At 34.2% G+C, this 19,173-nt stretch overlaps 2 protein-coding genes across 2 annotated transcripts; both read right to left on the reverse strand.

Annotated features, from left to right (window-relative positions):
• Window positions 1-1,217: 1,217 nt before the first annotated feature.
• LOC132605584 (protein SENESCENCE-ASSOCIATED GENE 21, mitochondrial-like) lies at window positions 1,218-2,660 on the reverse strand. Its single transcript, XM_060318721.1, has 2 exons — window positions 2,375-2,660; window positions 1,218-1,798 (listed from the first exon to the last, which is right to left on the reverse strand). Exons 1-2 carry the CDS (start codon window positions 2,446-2,448, stop codon window positions 1,573-1,575), a joined length of 300 nt encoding a protein of 99 aa, XP_060174704.1. The 5' UTR covers window positions 2,449-2,660; the 3' UTR covers window positions 1,218-1,572.
• Window positions 2,661-14,989: 12,329 nt separating this feature from the next.
• Window positions 14,990-15,493, reverse strand: LOC132606012 (uncharacterized). The gene has a single exon (XM_060319311.1). It carries the CDS (start codon window positions 15,491-15,493, stop codon window positions 14,990-14,992), a length of 504 nt encoding a protein of 167 aa, XP_060175294.1.
• Window positions 15,494-19,173: the final 3,680 nt, after the last annotated feature.

A 19,173-nucleotide genomic window follows, 5' to 3' on the forward strand; every position in this document is an offset into this window, starting at 1 on the left:
AAAATACTCTCTCCGTTCACTTTTACTTATTCACTTTTGACTTTGCACGCCCCTTAAGAATTAATAAATGAAGAATATATTTTATAATAATCATATTAATTGGAGCATGGTCTCAATATACTTGAAAAATAATTTGGAATTGAGTAATTAATGTTAGGAATAAAATAAAAAAATAAAAATCGATCTTCTCTTAATATGCTAAAGTGGACAAATAAAAATAAATTGAGAAAATACATATACTCAATATTATAATCAGTACGCACAAGCTAGTGTATTAGCTATGCAGCGTGAGCAATGGGAATGCCGTGCACATATTGCCTTGTACCACCTTGACCTACTTTCCTGGGTTACTCTTGCTTGCTGTGTCAATTTCAAACAAAGTTCCAGAAAAGACTAGGAACTAAGCTTATAAAAAATGAAGAGAATGACTTTATAAGATCAACAAAAACAACAATAGAAGTTGAATTTCATGTCATCTGAAAACTGACATACCCTTAACAATTAACACTACTCTGTGTTTGAGGGGTTGCAAGGCATTATTGTGTTTCTGTTGTTCAAAATCTTTGAATCCACCCTATCCCTTCAGTGACAAAGCTAGAAATTTCGCTATGGAATTGTAAAAAATTAATATATATCTCTAAAAAGTACTTATCGACCCATATAGGCAATATTATTTTCTATATGCACAAATAATTTTCCGAGCGGTGTGATCAACTGACCAACCTTTGATCTATGCAGCTACGCGCCTACGTCACTGCCTATCACCAAATCCGGATGCTGATAGGTCCAACCAGTTTAATTGAATCTAATATCTTTTACACAAGCATAAATATATATGTGAAAAATCAATAACGTTTTAACGAATATTACATTATGAGCTCATAATTGTAAAAGTGCAATGAATTTACTGGCGAAAATATAAATGTTGAAATTTAAATCACGGATCCAGCCTTAGCCTATCAACAAAGGTGGAAGCAATATATAGGTTAAAAGGATATAACTGAACTCATATTTTTCGCACTGAAAAAAAAAATATATGTGAGTTACTGATATTACGTTCTGAAATCATAATTCCAAAAGCACAACAAACTCAATGGTAAAAACATAACGTTGAATGCTTGAATCTTGAACTTGCCTTTGTCTATCAAAAGGCAGATGCAATATATAGGTTTAAGGAATTCAATTGAACCAATATTTTCTCACGGAACACAAACATATATTCGAGAAATTACTATATTTCCACTAACATTATGTTCGGAACTCGTAATTCCAAAATTACAAGGAGTTCAATCACAACAAGAGCACAAAAGACGGAACATTTAAAAGTTGAGCGTTTAAAATTCTGAATCCGCCTCAGCCTATCAAGAAAGGTGGAAGCAATACAAGGTTCAACAAACTAGTTTTACTTTTACACTGATAATAGATATAAATATATGTGAAAAATTACTAAAATTTTCACTAATATTCTGAACTCATACTTCCAAAAGTACAATGAGATCAGCGGCGAAAGATGAACATTCAAATTCTGAATTCGCCTCGTCAAGACACAATTCTTGATCCTATGTTTTTTTCTCAGTGTTGTCTCTTGTGCTTCAACAACGTGTTTCTAAGCTCAGCAGCATCGACTTCCTTGACATGGCTCTCTGGCCTGTAATAACCAGTAACAGGGTCTGGTACCCATGAAGTTGTCTTTTTTGATTCCTCTACACTTTTCTTCATCATCACATTGCTTCTCACTGCCCCAGTACCTCTTACACTACCAGAAACAGCACCTTGTGATGCAGCTGCATATCCACGCCTGCATAACCAGAGAAGATTCAGAATTTAAATACAGTAAATACATAAGCAATTCGTTTTGTATTTATTCTTGAGTTAAGAGACTCGGTGCAAACTTGAGATCTCACGTGCCAAAATAATTAGAAAAAAAAAAAAAAAAGTCGTACTTTACACTATAGTTAAACACTTTTTAAGTATAGTGTAAAGTACCACTGTTCTAGCAAATCATAACACTAGTAGAATAAAGATATTTCTTATAATTAAAAGCGAATCAATATAACCTATGAGTTCACATAAATTCAGCACGTTTTGCCGGGACCTATATATATATAATGAAATGTATTAAATAATTTACTTATTATTATATTAACGTGAAATCTTTGTAATAACTCATAAACTATAAATTTTGGATCCCAGCGCATAATAGGCTGTAAATTTCCTTATGCATAATATACTGACTCGGAAATCCCTTCCCCGGAAAGAGGAAAAGAAGAAAAACAAGAACCATACAACTCTTTTTTTTTTTTCTCAGGGAATGATGGTGGTGGTGTGTAATTATCAAGAAAAAATAAAGCGGGAAAAAAGCTTGAATTTTTACCTAGAAATAGCTGCAGAAACAGAGTCTACAATGAAAGCAGAAACAATCTTGGAGTTGGAGAAATAACGAGCCATTATAATTTAATGCTAAGAGTCAAAGCGATCGAAAGAATTTATAATATGATCAAAAATGATATTAAATTAAAGCTGCAACGGAAGCTATGTATGGTGCAATTTAAGGTAATTAACTTCCGCAGCAACTAAATTGAAACTATATTTGTTTTCTTGCAGTGGCTCTTAGCTATGTATATATGAGGAAAATGTGATATTTTGGGATGAAATAATAGTGTGAGAAACAAGAGGTATATATAGACAAAATTTGGAGGAAGAAAGAGTCAATTATTATTATTATTATTAGGAGTTATAAATGTGGACGCGTTAATATCGGCTTCTAAGAAGTCGAAAAGGTCTTTTTCTTGCTAATGAGCCAACACTTGGTGGATGCTTCTAAGAGGCGTCTCACAGTTATACACGACAGTCAGAATTTTCATTAAAAGGTTTCAAAAACATGAAAGTAAGTACAAGAACAAGTTTAGGGCGTTCAATATTTACATAAAAATAATTTTAATTTTATATCTATAATATAATTTTCTTTTCCGCAGAGAAGTTTTGATGAATCCCTCAATCCTACTTAGCTCTGCAACTGGTTATAAGGACTCGTTTGGTTCGTAAACAAGTTATACTAAGATTTTATTTTTGATAATCGTAGTGTTTGAATCTGTTTAAGTGCATTTTGAATAATTTACCAGGCCCTCTATTCATTTTTATTTGTTCTGTTTATTAAAAATAGTTGTCTATTTTTACTTGTCTAAATTGAAAAATCAAGAGAGATAATTTAACATTGTGTTCCCATTTTACCCTCATTATTGATTACTGGGTTGTAAACTTTAAGAAATTGTTATTGGCTGCACTACTTTTAAAGTATGTTTAATTGATTTCATTCGTTAGATGACTTAGTAATAATTAGGCCTGATAGTAATATAATTATCATTCTATATATGGCTTCTTAAAAGTTGTGTCAATTCAATACAAAATACTCCATCCGTTCACTTTTACTTATCGACTATTCCAAAAATAAAATTTTACTTTTACTTGTCCACTTTCGCAAATCAAGAGAAAAATAATTTGTTTTGCCTGTTTTACCCTTAGCATTAATTACTCAGTTCAAATCATTTTTTAAATTCAATATAATTATACACCAATTAATATGAGTATTATGATAAAACATGCACTTCAGTTATTATTTTTTAAGAGGTGTATAAAATTCGTAGTGGATAAGTAAAAGTGAATGGAGTAAGTAAGTAAAAATGAATGGAGGGAGTATTGTTATTTTTCACTACGGGCAACTGTATCAATCAACTCTTTTTGGAGGAGGAAAAAGTCAATTATATTAGGAGTTAATTATAATAAGATTTATAAATGGGGACGCGTTAATGTCGGCTTCTAAGAAGGTGAAAACGTCTCTTCTTTCTAATGAGCCAACACCTTGTGGTCTGTGGATGCTTTTAAGAGTCGTCTCAAAGTCATAAGGACTAGGTTTGGTTCACGAACAAGTTTATATTGAGATTTTACTTTTGATAATTGTAGTAGGCATTTGGTCATGAAAATTAAATATTTTTCACTTTATTTGGTATTTTGGAGTTGGAGTTGAAGATGGAGTTGTGTTTGGTTATAGTTTTTGTAAAGTATATTTGATTGTTTGAATGTATTGAAAGTGAAAAAAGTGAAAAATAAGTTTTGTTTATTTTTCAAATTCTAAATATAACTTTAAGTTGCATTTGAAAATTTTATGGCCAAATATCGTACAGTGAAAAGAGTGAATAATTTTCATGGCCAACGGGCCCGTAGTGTTTGGATTAGTTTGGATTTTTACTTATTATTTTTCATATCATTAGTATGGATATCGGACGACTTTGTCAATCAAGAATTTTCTTTTGATAATTTAGTGTCTGGGGCCCGCTTGAGTGCATCTTTATTAATTTTGTTGAGGTATGTATTTTTCACTAGTTCAGTTATCGAATAATCCTGTTTCGTTAGTTAACATTTCTTATGCTTTAATGTGTATTACTATACGTTGTTTCATTTACTTTGTATTTGTTATTTGATTGTCATATTTTGCTTACAATTCTACTTTTAAAAAAATTCTTTTGAGCCAAAGGTCCATTTGAGACAACCTCTCTACCCCACAAAAATTTGCTTATATCCTATGTTGTTGTATAACTATTTACTCCGTATTAATCTCTAGGTAATAACTTTTGCATAGTTAGTACATGAATCAAACTACATCACGTAAATGAGTGGAAAATTCATTTTTTGGCGTGATGTGGGGGATATTAGGAGTTCTTTACATTTACGTTCACACAACTTGGGGTGTACGTGTCCAAAAAGTGATAGAAGCACATTGTGGCGGCTGAGCTTCCTTACTTTTGTCAACATTCTCGAAGTTTGTCACTGCAACTTGTGTAATTCATGTTTTCTCTATTTAAATTTATTTGAACCTATTTTCTTTTTAATTTGTGTTAAAATGAATGATCTCTTTTCTAATTTGAAAACAAATTCACTTTATGAATGATTTACAATCACACAAATTTTCAAGACTTATTTTGAATCACAAGTTTCAAAAATTTTCTTTCTTTCTTAAATATCATGCGCAGTCAAATGAGTTCATATAAATTGAAACGGAGGGAGTATTTCATAGTACTACTTGGTCTGTTCCAATTATGTACTCTGCATCCCTATCAGTCATATGATACTTCCTTCGGATCAAAAAAAATATTTACTTAGCCTTTTTTTATCAAAAAAAAGTATTCACTTATTAAATCAAAAAATAATTAACTTATCTTTTCAGATTTGCTCCTATTAAGTGTTATGTGATCAAATTCTAATGCCTATTTAATTAGGGGTAATTTAATCAATTTACATATTTTTTCTTGGAGTGAGTAATTTTTTAAGAAATGTGCAAATGGCTAAGTGGATTCTTTTTTTTTATCCGGAGGGATTATAATGTAATTAGGCATGAAGTTTAAGGAAGAAAAAAAGATTTTTGAAACTTATGATTTAAAACAAGTCATAGATATTTATAAATTGAGACAGATAGAGTAATATTTTTTATATTTTGAGAGTTAAATTTTTCAATTTTGATTGTAAATTCGATTATAAAATCTTTAAATTTTTTAATATAAAATTGACATATATGAAATTACATAAAAACACTATAATTCGTAATAATTGATAATTTAAATTATTTAAAAGCCATATAAAATTTTGTAGTCAATATTATATTAGTTATGTTCATATGGTGATTAATAGTGAAAGAGTTGTTATAAAGTAATTAATGATTAAAAAAAAATTGTTCTACATGTTATAAAATAAAAGCAGTGCAATAAATTAAAGTAGCAAAAATGAAGGGAGAGAGAAACAGAAAGTACTAAGTTTTCTTTCTGTATTGTTATCTATATCTTATATTCCATCTAAGGCTATATTTATAAGCCTACAAAACATGGGGAAACATACATGCTACAGTTGTGTGGCCTCTACATGGGCATCCACTATCTCCACTATCATTTCATAACACTCCCCCTTGGATGTCCATTAATTAGATGACGTGCCTCGTTAAAACCTTATTAGGAAAAAACCCTGCGGGAAAAAGTCCTAGTGAAGGAAAAAGAGTACACATATCTAGTAATACGCTTTGAGAGCTGCCTCATTAAAAACCTTACCAAGAAAACTGTCACACCCTGGCTTTACTAGGGTGTGATGGGCACCCGACCCCATATCTGGAGCCGAGCGAACCCGCTGACTCTTATTACGTATAGAAACTCTTGAATCAGTAAGGAAAGGAATACATAGTAAGCTCTCCAATATTTTTTTTTCTTTTCATAAGTAAACTCTGACGTCATATAAGGCTCGTGACATAAAACATAATAACATATCGGCTGCTGGAGCCGCTTACAGACTGACAACCCAATACCCATTGCTTTGTCCGCAAAGTCTCTAACATAGAACAAAACATCATAGCATATACTTGGACTTGGCAATTCTCCGGGACAAATGGAGTTCGCCATCTCCGCTGGAACATCTTCAGTAAGGTCTTCTAATCATCTGAGAGTACCTGCGCGGCATGAAACACAGCCCCCCGAAGAAGAGGGGTCAGTACGAGTAATGTACTGAGTATGCAAGGCACTAATAATAACATACGGAAGATGTAGAACAAGGATAATAACATAAAAGAGACATAGCGCATGTCATGAGGTGGAGAGTTAACCTGTACATATAAATGCCCTTTGGCGGATACCATGTATTCTTAGCTTCCCTTTGGAAATCTTTTCTTGTTCGTATATATATATATATATATATATATATATATATATATATAAATAGAACTTGTCATATTGCCGAGGCGTCGGCAGCCGATCCATTTAACCATAAATATACACATCCCGCGTCCGGGACGATGTCATGTCATGTAATGCCAACTGATCAGGTGGATATGTGTATATAACGCTCTGCCCTTATCTCCATCTTACCCGTATACATATGCATATATCATGTACGTATATCAGCGTCTATAGCGCTCTGGCTCTTTCATCATATACATATACGTGTATCATGTGCATATATCAGCGTCTATAGCGCTCTGGATCTTTTATCATATACATATATGTGTATCATGTGCATATATCAGCGTCTATAGCGCTCTGGATCTTTTATCATATACATCTATGTGTGTCATGTACATATTTTATAAATATATATACATATCTTACATACATTTACATGTCTCATATGCATTTACATATCTTATATACATATGTCACATAGGCACGCAGGAGAGCCCAAAGAAGAATCAGGTAGCCATCGGAGTGACGTAAGGTCGGTGACCTCCGATTATATTATGGAACAATCGTGGTCGCCTTGTCTCTCCTTGAAGGAACAAGTATTTTAAGGCGAGACTACCAACGGAGAATAGTATCAAAAGTAAACATAGAATGGAATCATGGCACCATAGACGTCAACTCATAGGCTTGGGAATCCTTAGGAAATAGTGTCATAGCTAGGAAGTAGAAATAAGGTTCAAGAACTAGCTTATTACTTTCATGCTCACATTGAATCCTTAGCCTAGAAATCTTAGCCGTAGCATCGTTCCGGTCGTACTTATCATAGGCATATTCTCTTGTCTAACATCGTCGTTATCATTGTCATCATAGAAGTGTTCTCGTTAGAGTAGTTATAGTACTTATCATTTAGTATGAAATCGGGATCAAAGGTCCCCTTTAGATTCAACCTCAAGTAAGTCAAACAGAACTATAAGGAAAATCCGAGAGCAACGGGCCCACCTCGGCCCGAATGAGGTAGCGTATACGATTTGCATATGTTACATGTCATGGCGTTACTTGTGAGGGTTTTAGGGTAGTCGAGTCCCATTTATACAAGTTCTAGGGTTTAGGAGGTCTTTCCAACGTTTCGCGCACTTTCTAGTTCAATTCTACTGAAGGAAAAAGAGAAAACTTTAGGCGCAGATTCCGGAGGGTAGGGTTATTCCCGCGGCTCACATCCAACATATTCCGTCTAAGACATGCCATAGAAAGAAGGGTGAAGCCTTACATACCTTTTTCCGCTCCTTATGCTACTCCAAATTCGCGTTCCAAATCCGCCAAAATCTACAAATTGGTCATGTTTACCAAAACTCGATTAGAGCCTTTAGAAATTGATTCTTTAAGGTAACACTTTGTCTGCCGAAATTTCGGCAGCATTTCCCCTGTAAATACACCATCCCCGAGAATACGGCTCGACCCCAAATCAACAACAACAATCCGGGAATTTGACCCGGCCATAATATCAACAACAATGACAACAACCATTCTAACAACATCGACCCAAAACATAAGGCGACCTAAAACCTTCCAAGTCCAAGGAAATGTCAATAACATGTTTCTTTTCCTCCAAGCTCATAAACCTTACTAACAATCTACACATTAGCAACATTACTTTCATCAACACAAAAGACCACATTAAAATTATTTTAGCCTCCAAATCATCCCACTCTCGGCCAATACCACAACACACACATTCCATGGTTTTCATTTATTTCCTGTACATTACAACACCACATAATCATGCTAAACACACTTGGTTCATTATTCCCACATGTTACACACAACACACGGCCACACCATACTTATACAATTACAACTTCAACATGCATGATTTCATACTTTTCATTCATTTCCCATTATGGCATTCACAACACAACAGTCAAACCATTAGATAAAATCATTTCCTCTTAACCATACACACCACACATATTCGGCCAACATACTACATACACAACATCCTTATTTTCATGAGTTTCATCTATTCCAACACATAACAACATATTCCAACATTCATAAAGCATACAAGAAAGGATTGAATCTTACCTTCTCCATTCTCTTCTTCCACACGGCTAGGAGTATTTTCTTACAAAACGAATGGTTTTCTCACTCCAACAACTACTCCACGTCGAAGAGGGCCTTCTAATTAGTATGAAAGCATAAAGAAACAAATTTTCCATGGTAGATTTCATGGGGCTGGTTCGGCCAGCCCCTCTCTTGGCCGCCCCTTCTTCTTCTTCTTCTTCTTCTTTTTCTTTCTCCATTTCTCTTGAATTCTCTAGAATTTTAAAGGGTGAATTGTCTTGTTTTTCAAGACTTATACATATATATATATATATATAAGTAGTGGGACATGGTCATGCACATGCCCCTTCTTGGACGTTTTTCCCCTTCTTTTTCCTTTCAACCTTTCTTCAATTTTCTAGAAATTTCCTTAAGTCATGAAAGATGACTTAGTTGGCTTCTCTTGCAAGCTTTGCCTAATTAATTCCATTTAATAAAATGTGGTCATATGCACACACATATGTTGCACGGCCAACATGGCCTCTCCATGAATTTTTCTAGAACTTTGTACAATTCCCATTTTGCCCCTATTCTCTCCACAATATTTCCATAAGCCATTTTGCGAATTTTCCTTTTTACCCTTAGCCCTTCTCACTACTCCCATATTACCAATGTGCGTAAATAATATTCTCAGCAACTTATACATTAGAATAAATTTTGAAAATGGTCATTCCCTTAACTTCGTCACGACTACCTTGGAATATCCGAACGTATAAAATACGGGATATAACAAAAACCCAATGGGACAAAACTTGGTTAAGGAAAAAAGAGTACATCGCGTATTTCACTCCCCCTGACGAAGACCAAGATTCAGATGTCGGAATCTTCGCATTCCAATCTTGAATATCATCTTCTCAAGAGTTGAAGTTGGCAAAGATTTAGTGAACAAATCTGTAGGATTGTCACTAGAACGGATTTGTTGCACATCAATATTACCATTCTTCTGGAGATCATGTGTGAAAAATAACTTTGGTGAAATGTGTTTCGTTCTATCTCCTTTTATAAAACCTCCTTTTAATTGAGCTATGCATGCAGCATTATCTTCATATAATACTGTGGGTATTTTTATATCACACTTCAAGCCACATCTTTCTCTGATGAAATGTATCACTGATCTCAACCACACACATTCTCTACTTGCTTCATGAATAGCTATTATCTCAGCATGATTCGAAGAAGTAGCAACAATGGACTGCTTTTTGGATTGCCATGATATAGCAGTACCTCCGCATGTAAACAGATAGCCTGTTTGAGATCGAGCTTTATGTGGATCAGATAAATAACCTGCATCTGCATAACCAACAAGATCTGTACTACCTTTGTTAGTATAAAACAGACCCATATCGCTAGTTCCCTTCAGATATCACAATATATGCTTAACTCCGTTCCAATGTCTTCGTGTAGGAGAAGAGCTATATCTTGCTAGCAAATTAACAGAGAATGCTATGTCTGGTCTTGTAGCGTTAGCAAGATACATAAGTGCACCAATTGCACAAAGATATGATACTTCAGGACCAAGAAGCTCTTCATTTTCTTCTTGAGGTCGGAACAGATCTTTTCTCACTTCAAGTGAGCGAACTTCAAGTGAGCGAACAACCATTGGAGTACTTAAAGGATGCGCATTGTCCATGTAAAATCGTTTTAAAACCTTTTCGGTATAAACAGATTGATGGATAAAGATCCCATCTGTCAAATGTTCAATCTGCAAACCAAGACAAAGTTTTGCTTTTCCCAGATCTTTCATCTCAAATTCTTTCTTTAAATAATGGCCAAAGTCATAGATGGATCCCTAAACTTATTCTGATTTTTCATTTAGATCCCTCAACTGAAATGTTGACCATCTAAACCCCCGAACATAAGATAAACTGTGTCATTTGAACCCCTCGTGCCAGCTGGGCACACGCGTGAAGCTCACTTGCTATGACATGAAAAATAGACCAATGAAAATAAGCCATGTCATGTTACCTGTTATTAAAAAAAAAATAAGTCATGTCAACAAAAAAAAAAAATTTAACAAAAAACTCTATTTTAAAATCTATTTAAATAATTAAAAAAATTGAAAAACCCAACCCATCCTCTCCGATAGCCCACTTCACCGCCGCCACTGCCGCCGCCGCCAGCGCTTCAAAATCTATTTAAATAATTAAAAAATGGTGTTGTTTTTCCTCGGAGAATTATTTAAATAGATTTTGAAGTGGAGCAGCGGCAGCGGCTGCAGTGGCGGCGGTGAAGTGGGCTATCGGAGAGGATGGGTTGGGTTTTTCAATTTTTTAAATTATTTAAATAGATTTTAAAATAGAGTTTTTGTTAAAATTAATTTTTAATGATTAAAAATTAAAAAAACTAAAGCGGCGGCGGCTGTAGAGGAGGCAGCGGCGGCGGTAAAGTGGGCTATCGGAGAGGATGGGTTGGGTTTTTCAATTTTTTTAATTATTTAAATAGATTTTTAAATAGAGTTTTTGTTAAAATTAATTTTTAATGATTAAAAATTTAAAAAAAGAAAGTAGCGGTGGTGGCGGAGGAGGCAGTGGCGGCAGTGAAGTGGCTATCGGAGAGGATGGGTTGGGTTTTTCATTTTTTTTTAATTATTTAAATAGATTTTTAAATAGAGTTTTTGTTAAAATTAATTTTTAATGATTAATTTTTTTTAAAAAAAGAAAAATTTGGTCTCTCACGCTCTATTTAAAGCAGTGAGCTTCACGCGTGTGCCCAGCTAGCACGAGAGGTTCAAATGACACAGTTTATCTTATGTTTGGGGGTTCAGATGGTCAACGTTTCAGTTGGGGGGTCTAAATAGAAAATCAGGACAAGTTCAGGGGTCCATCTATGACTTGACCCTTAAATAATCAATTGCCTTTTTGAGCTCTGCAGGAGTTCCAATAAGGTTTATGTCGTCAACATATACAACAAGTACAACAAACTCCGATATTACTTTCTTTATAAAAACACATGGGCAAATTGCATCATTTGTATAGCCTTCCTTTAACACATATTCACTAAGGTGGTTATACCACATGCGCCCGGATTGCTTCAAACCATACATTGATCTTTGTAATCTGATTGAATACATTTCCCGAGACTTTGAACTACATGCTTCAGGCATCTTAAATCCTTCAGGGATTTTCATGTATATTTCATTTTCAAGTGATCCATATAGATAGGCTGTAACCACATCCATCAAATGCATCTCAAGTCTCTCATGGACAACGAAACTAATGAGATAACGTAATGTTATTGCATCCATAACAGGGGAGTATGTCTCTTCATAATCAACACCAGGCCTTTGTGAAAATCCTTGTGCAACAATGCGTGTCTTATATCTTTGTATCTCATTTTTCTCATTTCTTTTTCGCACAAAAACCCACTTATAACCAACAGGTTTAATGCCATTAGGTGTTTGGACTACAGGTCCAAAAACTTCCCGTTTGGTAAGTGAGTTTAACTCTGATTGAATTGCCTCTTGCCACTTTGGCCAATCACGTCTTTCTTGGCATTCTTTAACAGATTTGGGTTCAAGATCCTCACTATCTTGCTCTTGCATAATTCTTGTTGCAACATTATAGGCAAAGACATAATCCACATTTATTTCCAATCGATTCAAATTAGTCCCAACATTAATTGGATTAATTGATATTTCCTCATTTTCTTGAGTCCCAGGCTCATTGATTTCTTCAAGAATATCACTATTGCTCAAATCTCGAATTTCTTTATGAGGTTCTTTCGTAGTGTCATCTTGACCATTTGTTTTTCTTTTTCTAGGATTTCGATCCTTAGAACCCAATGGTCTACCACGCTTCTGGCGTGCTTTGGACTCGTTTGCTATGACACTAGTAGATGGTCCTACAGGGACATCAATCCGAATCGGGACATTCTCTGCAGGGATATGTGATTTGGTAATCCTTTTCAAATCTGTAAATGCGTCTGGCATTTGATTTTCTATTTTCTGCAAGTGAATAATCTTTTGAACCTCTTGCTCACAAATAGAAGTACGTGGATCAAGATGAGACAATGATGAATTATTCCACAAAATTTCCCTTTTTATTTCATTATTCTCTCCCCCTAAGTTTGGGAAAATTGTCTCATCAAATTGACAATCTGCAAATCGAGCAGTGAATAAATCTCCGGTTAATGGTTCAAGGTAGCGAATAATGGAGGGCGATTCAAACCCAACATATATTCCTAATCTTCTTTGGGGACCCATGTTGGTGCGATGTGGTGGCGCTACAGGCACATATACGGCACATCCAAAAATTCTTAGATGGGATATATTAGGTTCTTGACCCAAAACCAATTGCAACAGAGAAAATTTATGATAGTTTGTCGGTCTGAGACGAACAAGTGTTGCTGCATGCAAAATAGCGTGACCCCAAACAGCCGTGGGCAACCTCGTTTTCATGAGTAATGGTCTTGCAATCAACTGCAGACGTTTAATTAATGACTCTGCAAGGCCATTTTGAGTGTGAACATGAGCTACAGGATGTTCAACTCTTATCCCAATTGATAAACAATAATCATTAAATGTTTGGGATGAAAACTCTGCAGCATTATCAAGGCGAATAGACTTTATCGGATTATCAGGAAATTTTGCCCGTAATCGAATTATTTGTGTCAATAATTTCGCAAACGCCAGGTTGCGAGATGACAGTATGCACATATGAGACCATCTAGAAGAAGCATCTATTAGGACCATAAAATATCTAAATGACCCACTAGGGGGGGGGGGGGGATTGGTCCACAAATATCCCCATGTATACGTTCCAAAAATTCAGGGGATTCAAACTCAACCTTTGTAGGTGATGGCCTAATAATTAACTTGCCTTGATAACAAGAAGGGCAAGAAAATTCACTGTTTAAAAGAATCTTTAGGTTCTTTAATGGGTGCCCATTTGAATTTTCTATAATTCGTCTCATCATTATAGATCCAGGGTGTCCCAATCGATCATGCCAAAGTACAAACGTATTGGGGTCAGTAAACTCCTGGTTTACGATAGAGTGTGCCTCAATTACACCAATTTTTGTCCAATATAAGCAAGAAGACAAAGCAGGAAACTTTTCTATAACAACTTTTTGGTCAGAGACATCCTTGGTGATTCCAATATATTCAAGATTCATCTCATCCATTGTTTTAATATGGTATCCATTTTGACGGATATCTTTAAAACTTAATAAGTTCCTTCTGGACTTAGGAGAGAACATGACATTGCTTATAATGAGTTTTGTTCCCTTAGGTAAAATTATGGTGGCTCTTCCGGAGCCTTCAATCAAACTAGTACTACCAGATATGGTATTAACATTTGCCTTACCCATAAGTAAATGAGTAAAATATTTCTTGTCTTTGAATATCGTGTGTGTAGTAGCAGAATCAATCAAACAAATGTCTTCATAATTGGATTTTAATCCAAACTTGCTTTGAGAATAATCCATATCTTCAAGTGAGATTACATACACAAAATTAAATGAATACCCATTAAATATTAACACTTATACACATATAAAGTCAAGGAGGTTAGATAAAAATAGTTTCACGTATTTTATCCGGTAAAATGAAGTACTGACATATTCATTACCATGACTCGTGCAAAAAACAAGTTGACAAGCTATCATCCATGTGACTTGTTACCACATCCCTCCAATTAGAAACTTAATAAGGTATAGCCACGTTATACACATCTCAATCTATGCTAACAAACTATAGAATAAAAGTACCAAGAGACATGAATTAAATATGTAACTGTAAAAATGAAATAGCATAACACTGCAATTTATACCACTAGATTTGATAAACCAATTCCCATCTTTCCAGTTTGCTCTTTAGTAGTATATTAATTCTATTATACTTCAAGTATAAAGTGTAGTGATTAAAAGAATGCAAAGTGTAGATAAAATGAAAAATCTTGTCGGCCAGAGGAATAGAAAAAGTAACAAGATATAGATAATTCAAACTCCATTGAATTGGTGTCATAAGTTTATAAATCTCCCAAAATACTCATTGAGCCTTTATAATTAGTAAGCAGAGGATACTAATACCAATATTAAAATATTATTTAATCAAGACAAACCAGATTTAAATTTTTTATTAATAATTGACTATAACAAACTTACTAAATCTAGACTAATTAAAAATAGTACTCATGTAAACAACTACTGTCACATGGTCTTTTATTCATCAACTATTACGACTAGTAAAAATTAAAATAAACAACGCAATCATCTCTAACCACAAAACCATCACCAATCAAGTGATCTATCTTTCGTTCAGGGTGCTCAAAGAAATCTGCTACATCCAAGTGTATGATGTCAATTTGATTTTCAGAGATAAAATTAGCTTCAGGATTTTTCTCTTTTCTTTTAATTGATGCCTGATAAAGCTCAACCAAGTGCTTTGCCATACGACAGGTACGTGACCAGTGTCCACTTCCACCACATCGATAGCATTTGTTTTCTAAGCCAAGTGCTTCTGGCACTTCATGCCTATCATCCTTCTTTTTTCCTTTTTGGTGGTGATTTTTCTTTGAAGAGTGATTAACACCAGGAAAATAATTTCTTCTTTGACCATTATAACGACCATGACCACGACTATTATTACGACCACGACCTTTTCCACGCCTGGAGTAGTGGGCATACACCTCATTCACTTCGGGGAGTGGTGCAGCGCCAGTAGGTCGATTCTCGTGATTTTTCATCAGCAAATCATTATTTTGTTCAGCCACAAGAAGATGAGCAATCAAATCACAATACTTTGTGAAACCTTTCTCTCGATATTGCTGCTGCAGGAGCACATTCGAGGCATGAAAAGTGGAGAACGTCTTTTCCAGCTTATCAGAATCACTAATCTTTTCTCCACATAGTGTCAATATAGAAGTAATTCTGAACATCTCAGAGTTATACTTCATAACTGATTTGAAATCTTGTAGCCTTAGATTGATCCATTCATATCGTGCTTTTGGGAGGAAGACCATCTTCAGGTGGTCATACCTTTCTTTCAAGTTTTTCCATAAAACGAGTGAATTCTTAATAGTAAGATATTCAATTTTCAGGTCCTCATCAAGATGATGACGCAAGAATATCATAACCTTGGCATTTTCTTGGTTGGATGCTTTATTATTTTCTTTAATGGTGTCTCCAAGACCCATAGCATCAAGATGGATTTCAACATCTAGCACCCATGATAGGTAGTTCTTGCCCGAAATATCAAGGGCAACGAACTCGAGTTTTGTAAGGTTAGCCATAAAATAGAGAGAATAAAATATTACCTTAACCTTCAAAAATTCCTTGAGACGGTAGAGTCTCGTGCTGATAACATGTTATAAAATAAAAGCAGTACAATAAATTAAAGTAGCAAAAATGAAGGGAGAGAGAAACAGAAAGTACTAAGTTTTCTTTCTGTATTGTTGTCTATATCTTATATTCCATCTAAGGCTATATTTATAAGCCTACAAAACATGGGGAAACATACATGCTACAGTTGTGTGGCCTCTACATGGGCATCCACTATCTCCACTACATGGACATCCACTATCTCCACTACATGGACATCCACTATCTCCACTATCATTTCATAACACTACAAGTTATATCAACTTAAAGGGCATCATTATCTTTATTAATTTTTATATTACTAATGCACATATCTTTATTTGACATTGTTAGAGTGAGTTAGAGTCCAACAGACTTGAACAAATCTCCCCTGATGAGCTAGCTTTTGGGTTGAATTTGACTGAGATGCTATATCTTTACATGGTATCAGAGCCAGGTCCATTCTCGTTTAGGCTACCGGTCCATGCTCCAATTGGACATGGGAGTGAGTTGCGGGGGGGGGGGGGGGGGGGGGGGTTAGAGTCCATGTTAGGTTGGGAATGATCTGGTGGTTTGCTTATATGGACTTGAACAATCATTCCTTCATAAGCTAGCTTTTGGAGTTAATTTAGGCTCAAATGTCATATCTTTACGGACATAATTATATTTAACGTGAGTTGTTTTTAATACCTCTAATCAAATACTTGCATATATTTTTTCTTCTTACCCGAATACATTAGTTTTGAGTAGATTATTTTTCTGATAACGACCAAACAACACTATATTATTTTATGATTTTTTTTTATGCTTTGATTATGGTAACACAATCGACCAAATGAAACTCCACCCTTCACGGTACACACGTGCAGAGACGAATTTAAATTGTGAGATCATTTGACTAAAACTCACACTCGTCGACCGTCACTATAATAATGCAGTGATGTGTACGTGTCGAAAGCTGATAGATACACTGAGGCAGCCACGTTTTTCTTACTTTTTCAAGTTTCTGGAAGCCAACTCCAACTTGTATAATTCTTCCTTAGTTGTCTTGTAGTGCCTTTTTTTTTTCTTGTTGTTTGCCCTTTTGTTTACTCGTTTGTTTGACATGCTCGGACAGCTGGGAATTGGGTCAATCCTTCTAGAATCTTGGCTTCTTGTTTGATATTTACTGGTCCGGGTAATTTAAAGCGAACTTTATTTCTAAGGTCCGAGTAATTTAAATCGAACTTTATTTCACTTTTTTCACTTTATTAAAAGTAAAAAAAGTGAAAAATAAGTTTTGATTAGTTTTTAAATTCTAAATATAACTTTAAATTGTATTTTATGATCAAATATCATAAAGTGAAAAGAGTGAATAATTTTTATGGCTAATGGGCCCGTAGTGTTTGGATTAGTTTGGATTTTTACTTATTATTTTTCATCTCATTAGTATGGATATCGGACGACTTGGCAATCAAAAATTTTCTTTTGATAATTTAGTGTCTGGGGCCACTTGAGTGCGTCTTTATTAATTTTGTGAGGTATGTATCTTTCACTAGTTCAGTTATCGAATAATTCTGTTTCATTAGTTACCATTTCTTATACTTTAATGTGTATTACTATATGTTATTTCATTTGTTTTGTATTTTATTATTTGACTGTCATATTTTTCTTATAATTCTACTTTTAAAAGAAAATCTTTTGAGCCAAAGGTCCATTTGAGACAACATTTCTACCCCACAAAAATTTGCATATATCCTATGTTGTTGTATAACTATTTACTTTGTATTAATCTCTAGGTAATAACTTTTGCATAATTAGTACTCTCTCCGTTTTAGCTTTATAAAATGATTTACAATCACAAATATTCAACATTTATTTTGAATCATATATTTTAAAAATCTTCTTTTATTTTTTAAACTCTATGTCAAATCAAATTAAAATAATTTTTTGAAACCGAGGGAGTACATGAATCAAACTACATCACGTAAATGAGTGGAAGATTCATTTTTGGCTTAAGTGCTTAGTAGGTAGACCAATTAACATCAGAGTACAGTACAAACTTGGGGTGTACGTGTCCAAAGCACTTTGTGGCGGCTGCGCTTCCTTACTTTGGTCAACATTCTCGAAGTTAGTCACTGCAACTTGTGTAATTCATACATCCGTATCAGTTTAGTAGTTTCATTAGGCCGTGCTAACTCTAGGTTTAACTTCAGATATAAAAAGTAATATTTTAATTAAAAAAATATAATTTATATTGGTAATAATTAAATTTTAAATAAGTATATTTTTAATATGTAATAGCAAAACTTTCATTTCACTCTTTTAATATCTTAACTTTTATTTTGATGCAATTATTTACTTCAAATTAATGCGGAGTCATAATTTGAAATATATGAGTTTCGAATCCTAATTTTTTAAGTTATTAAGTTCTAAATTAATAATTTGTACATATTTAATGAACTTTTAAGACAAATACAGAATTTGGACCAAAGTGCTGCCGAATCCGATCAAATCGGTAGTTGACACTCTAATTCTGCCCTACTTCAAACTCATTTTGTGTTTAAAAGATTATTTTAGTTAGCGAAACAAGAGATTTTAAAGATAACCCGATCTTAACTGATAATATTGTCTTTATTTTAACATTATATGGCATCATTTAATAATTTTTAAAACTATCTGAAAATCATTTTTGTACTAATCTTGGTAAACACATATGAGCTCATTAAAGTATAAATATTAAGTAAAAGAAATGCTTACATGTAAAAATCTATAATAAGCAACAAATGAAAATGAAAAAAATAAAGAGCAACAAGAAGCAAGAATATCTAGCGAAGAAATGACTATTTTTTAGGTTAATAGATAAGATCAATAGAAGAAAGCAACAGGGAAAATAAAGTGCAGCGAATGAGGTTGTTCCTCTCTTAATCAGGGGTTTCGGGGTCGAGCCTGGGTATGAAAAAATTCTTGGTAGGGAGCGTTCCCCCGATTGGGCCCTATGCTACACGAATCTGGATTAGGCGAGCTCCAATGGGTACCGGATACCTGATAGAAAACAGGTAAATAAGGCAGAATGTTCGACAACTTT

This window comes from Lycium barbarum, chromosome 8 (genome assembly GCF_019175385.1).
Source record: "Lycium barbarum isolate Lr01 chromosome 8, ASM1917538v2, whole genome shotgun sequence".
Taxonomy (NCBI): domain Eukaryota; kingdom Viridiplantae; phylum Streptophyta; class Magnoliopsida; order Solanales; family Solanaceae; genus Lycium; species Lycium barbarum.

Coding starts and splice junctions, on each gene's coding strand:
- LOC132605584 (XM_060318721.1), bottom strand. CDS start 2,448: ATGGCTCGTTATTTCTCCAACTCCAAGATTGTTTCTGCTTTCATTGTA. Junction 1,799..2,374: donor GTTTCTGCAGCTATTTCTAG/GTAAAAATTCAA, acceptor CTGGTTATGCAG/GCGTGGATATGCAGCTGCAT.
- LOC132606012 (XM_060319311.1), bottom strand. CDS start 15,493: ATGAAAAATCACGAGAATCGACCTACTGGCGCTGCACCACTCCCCGAA.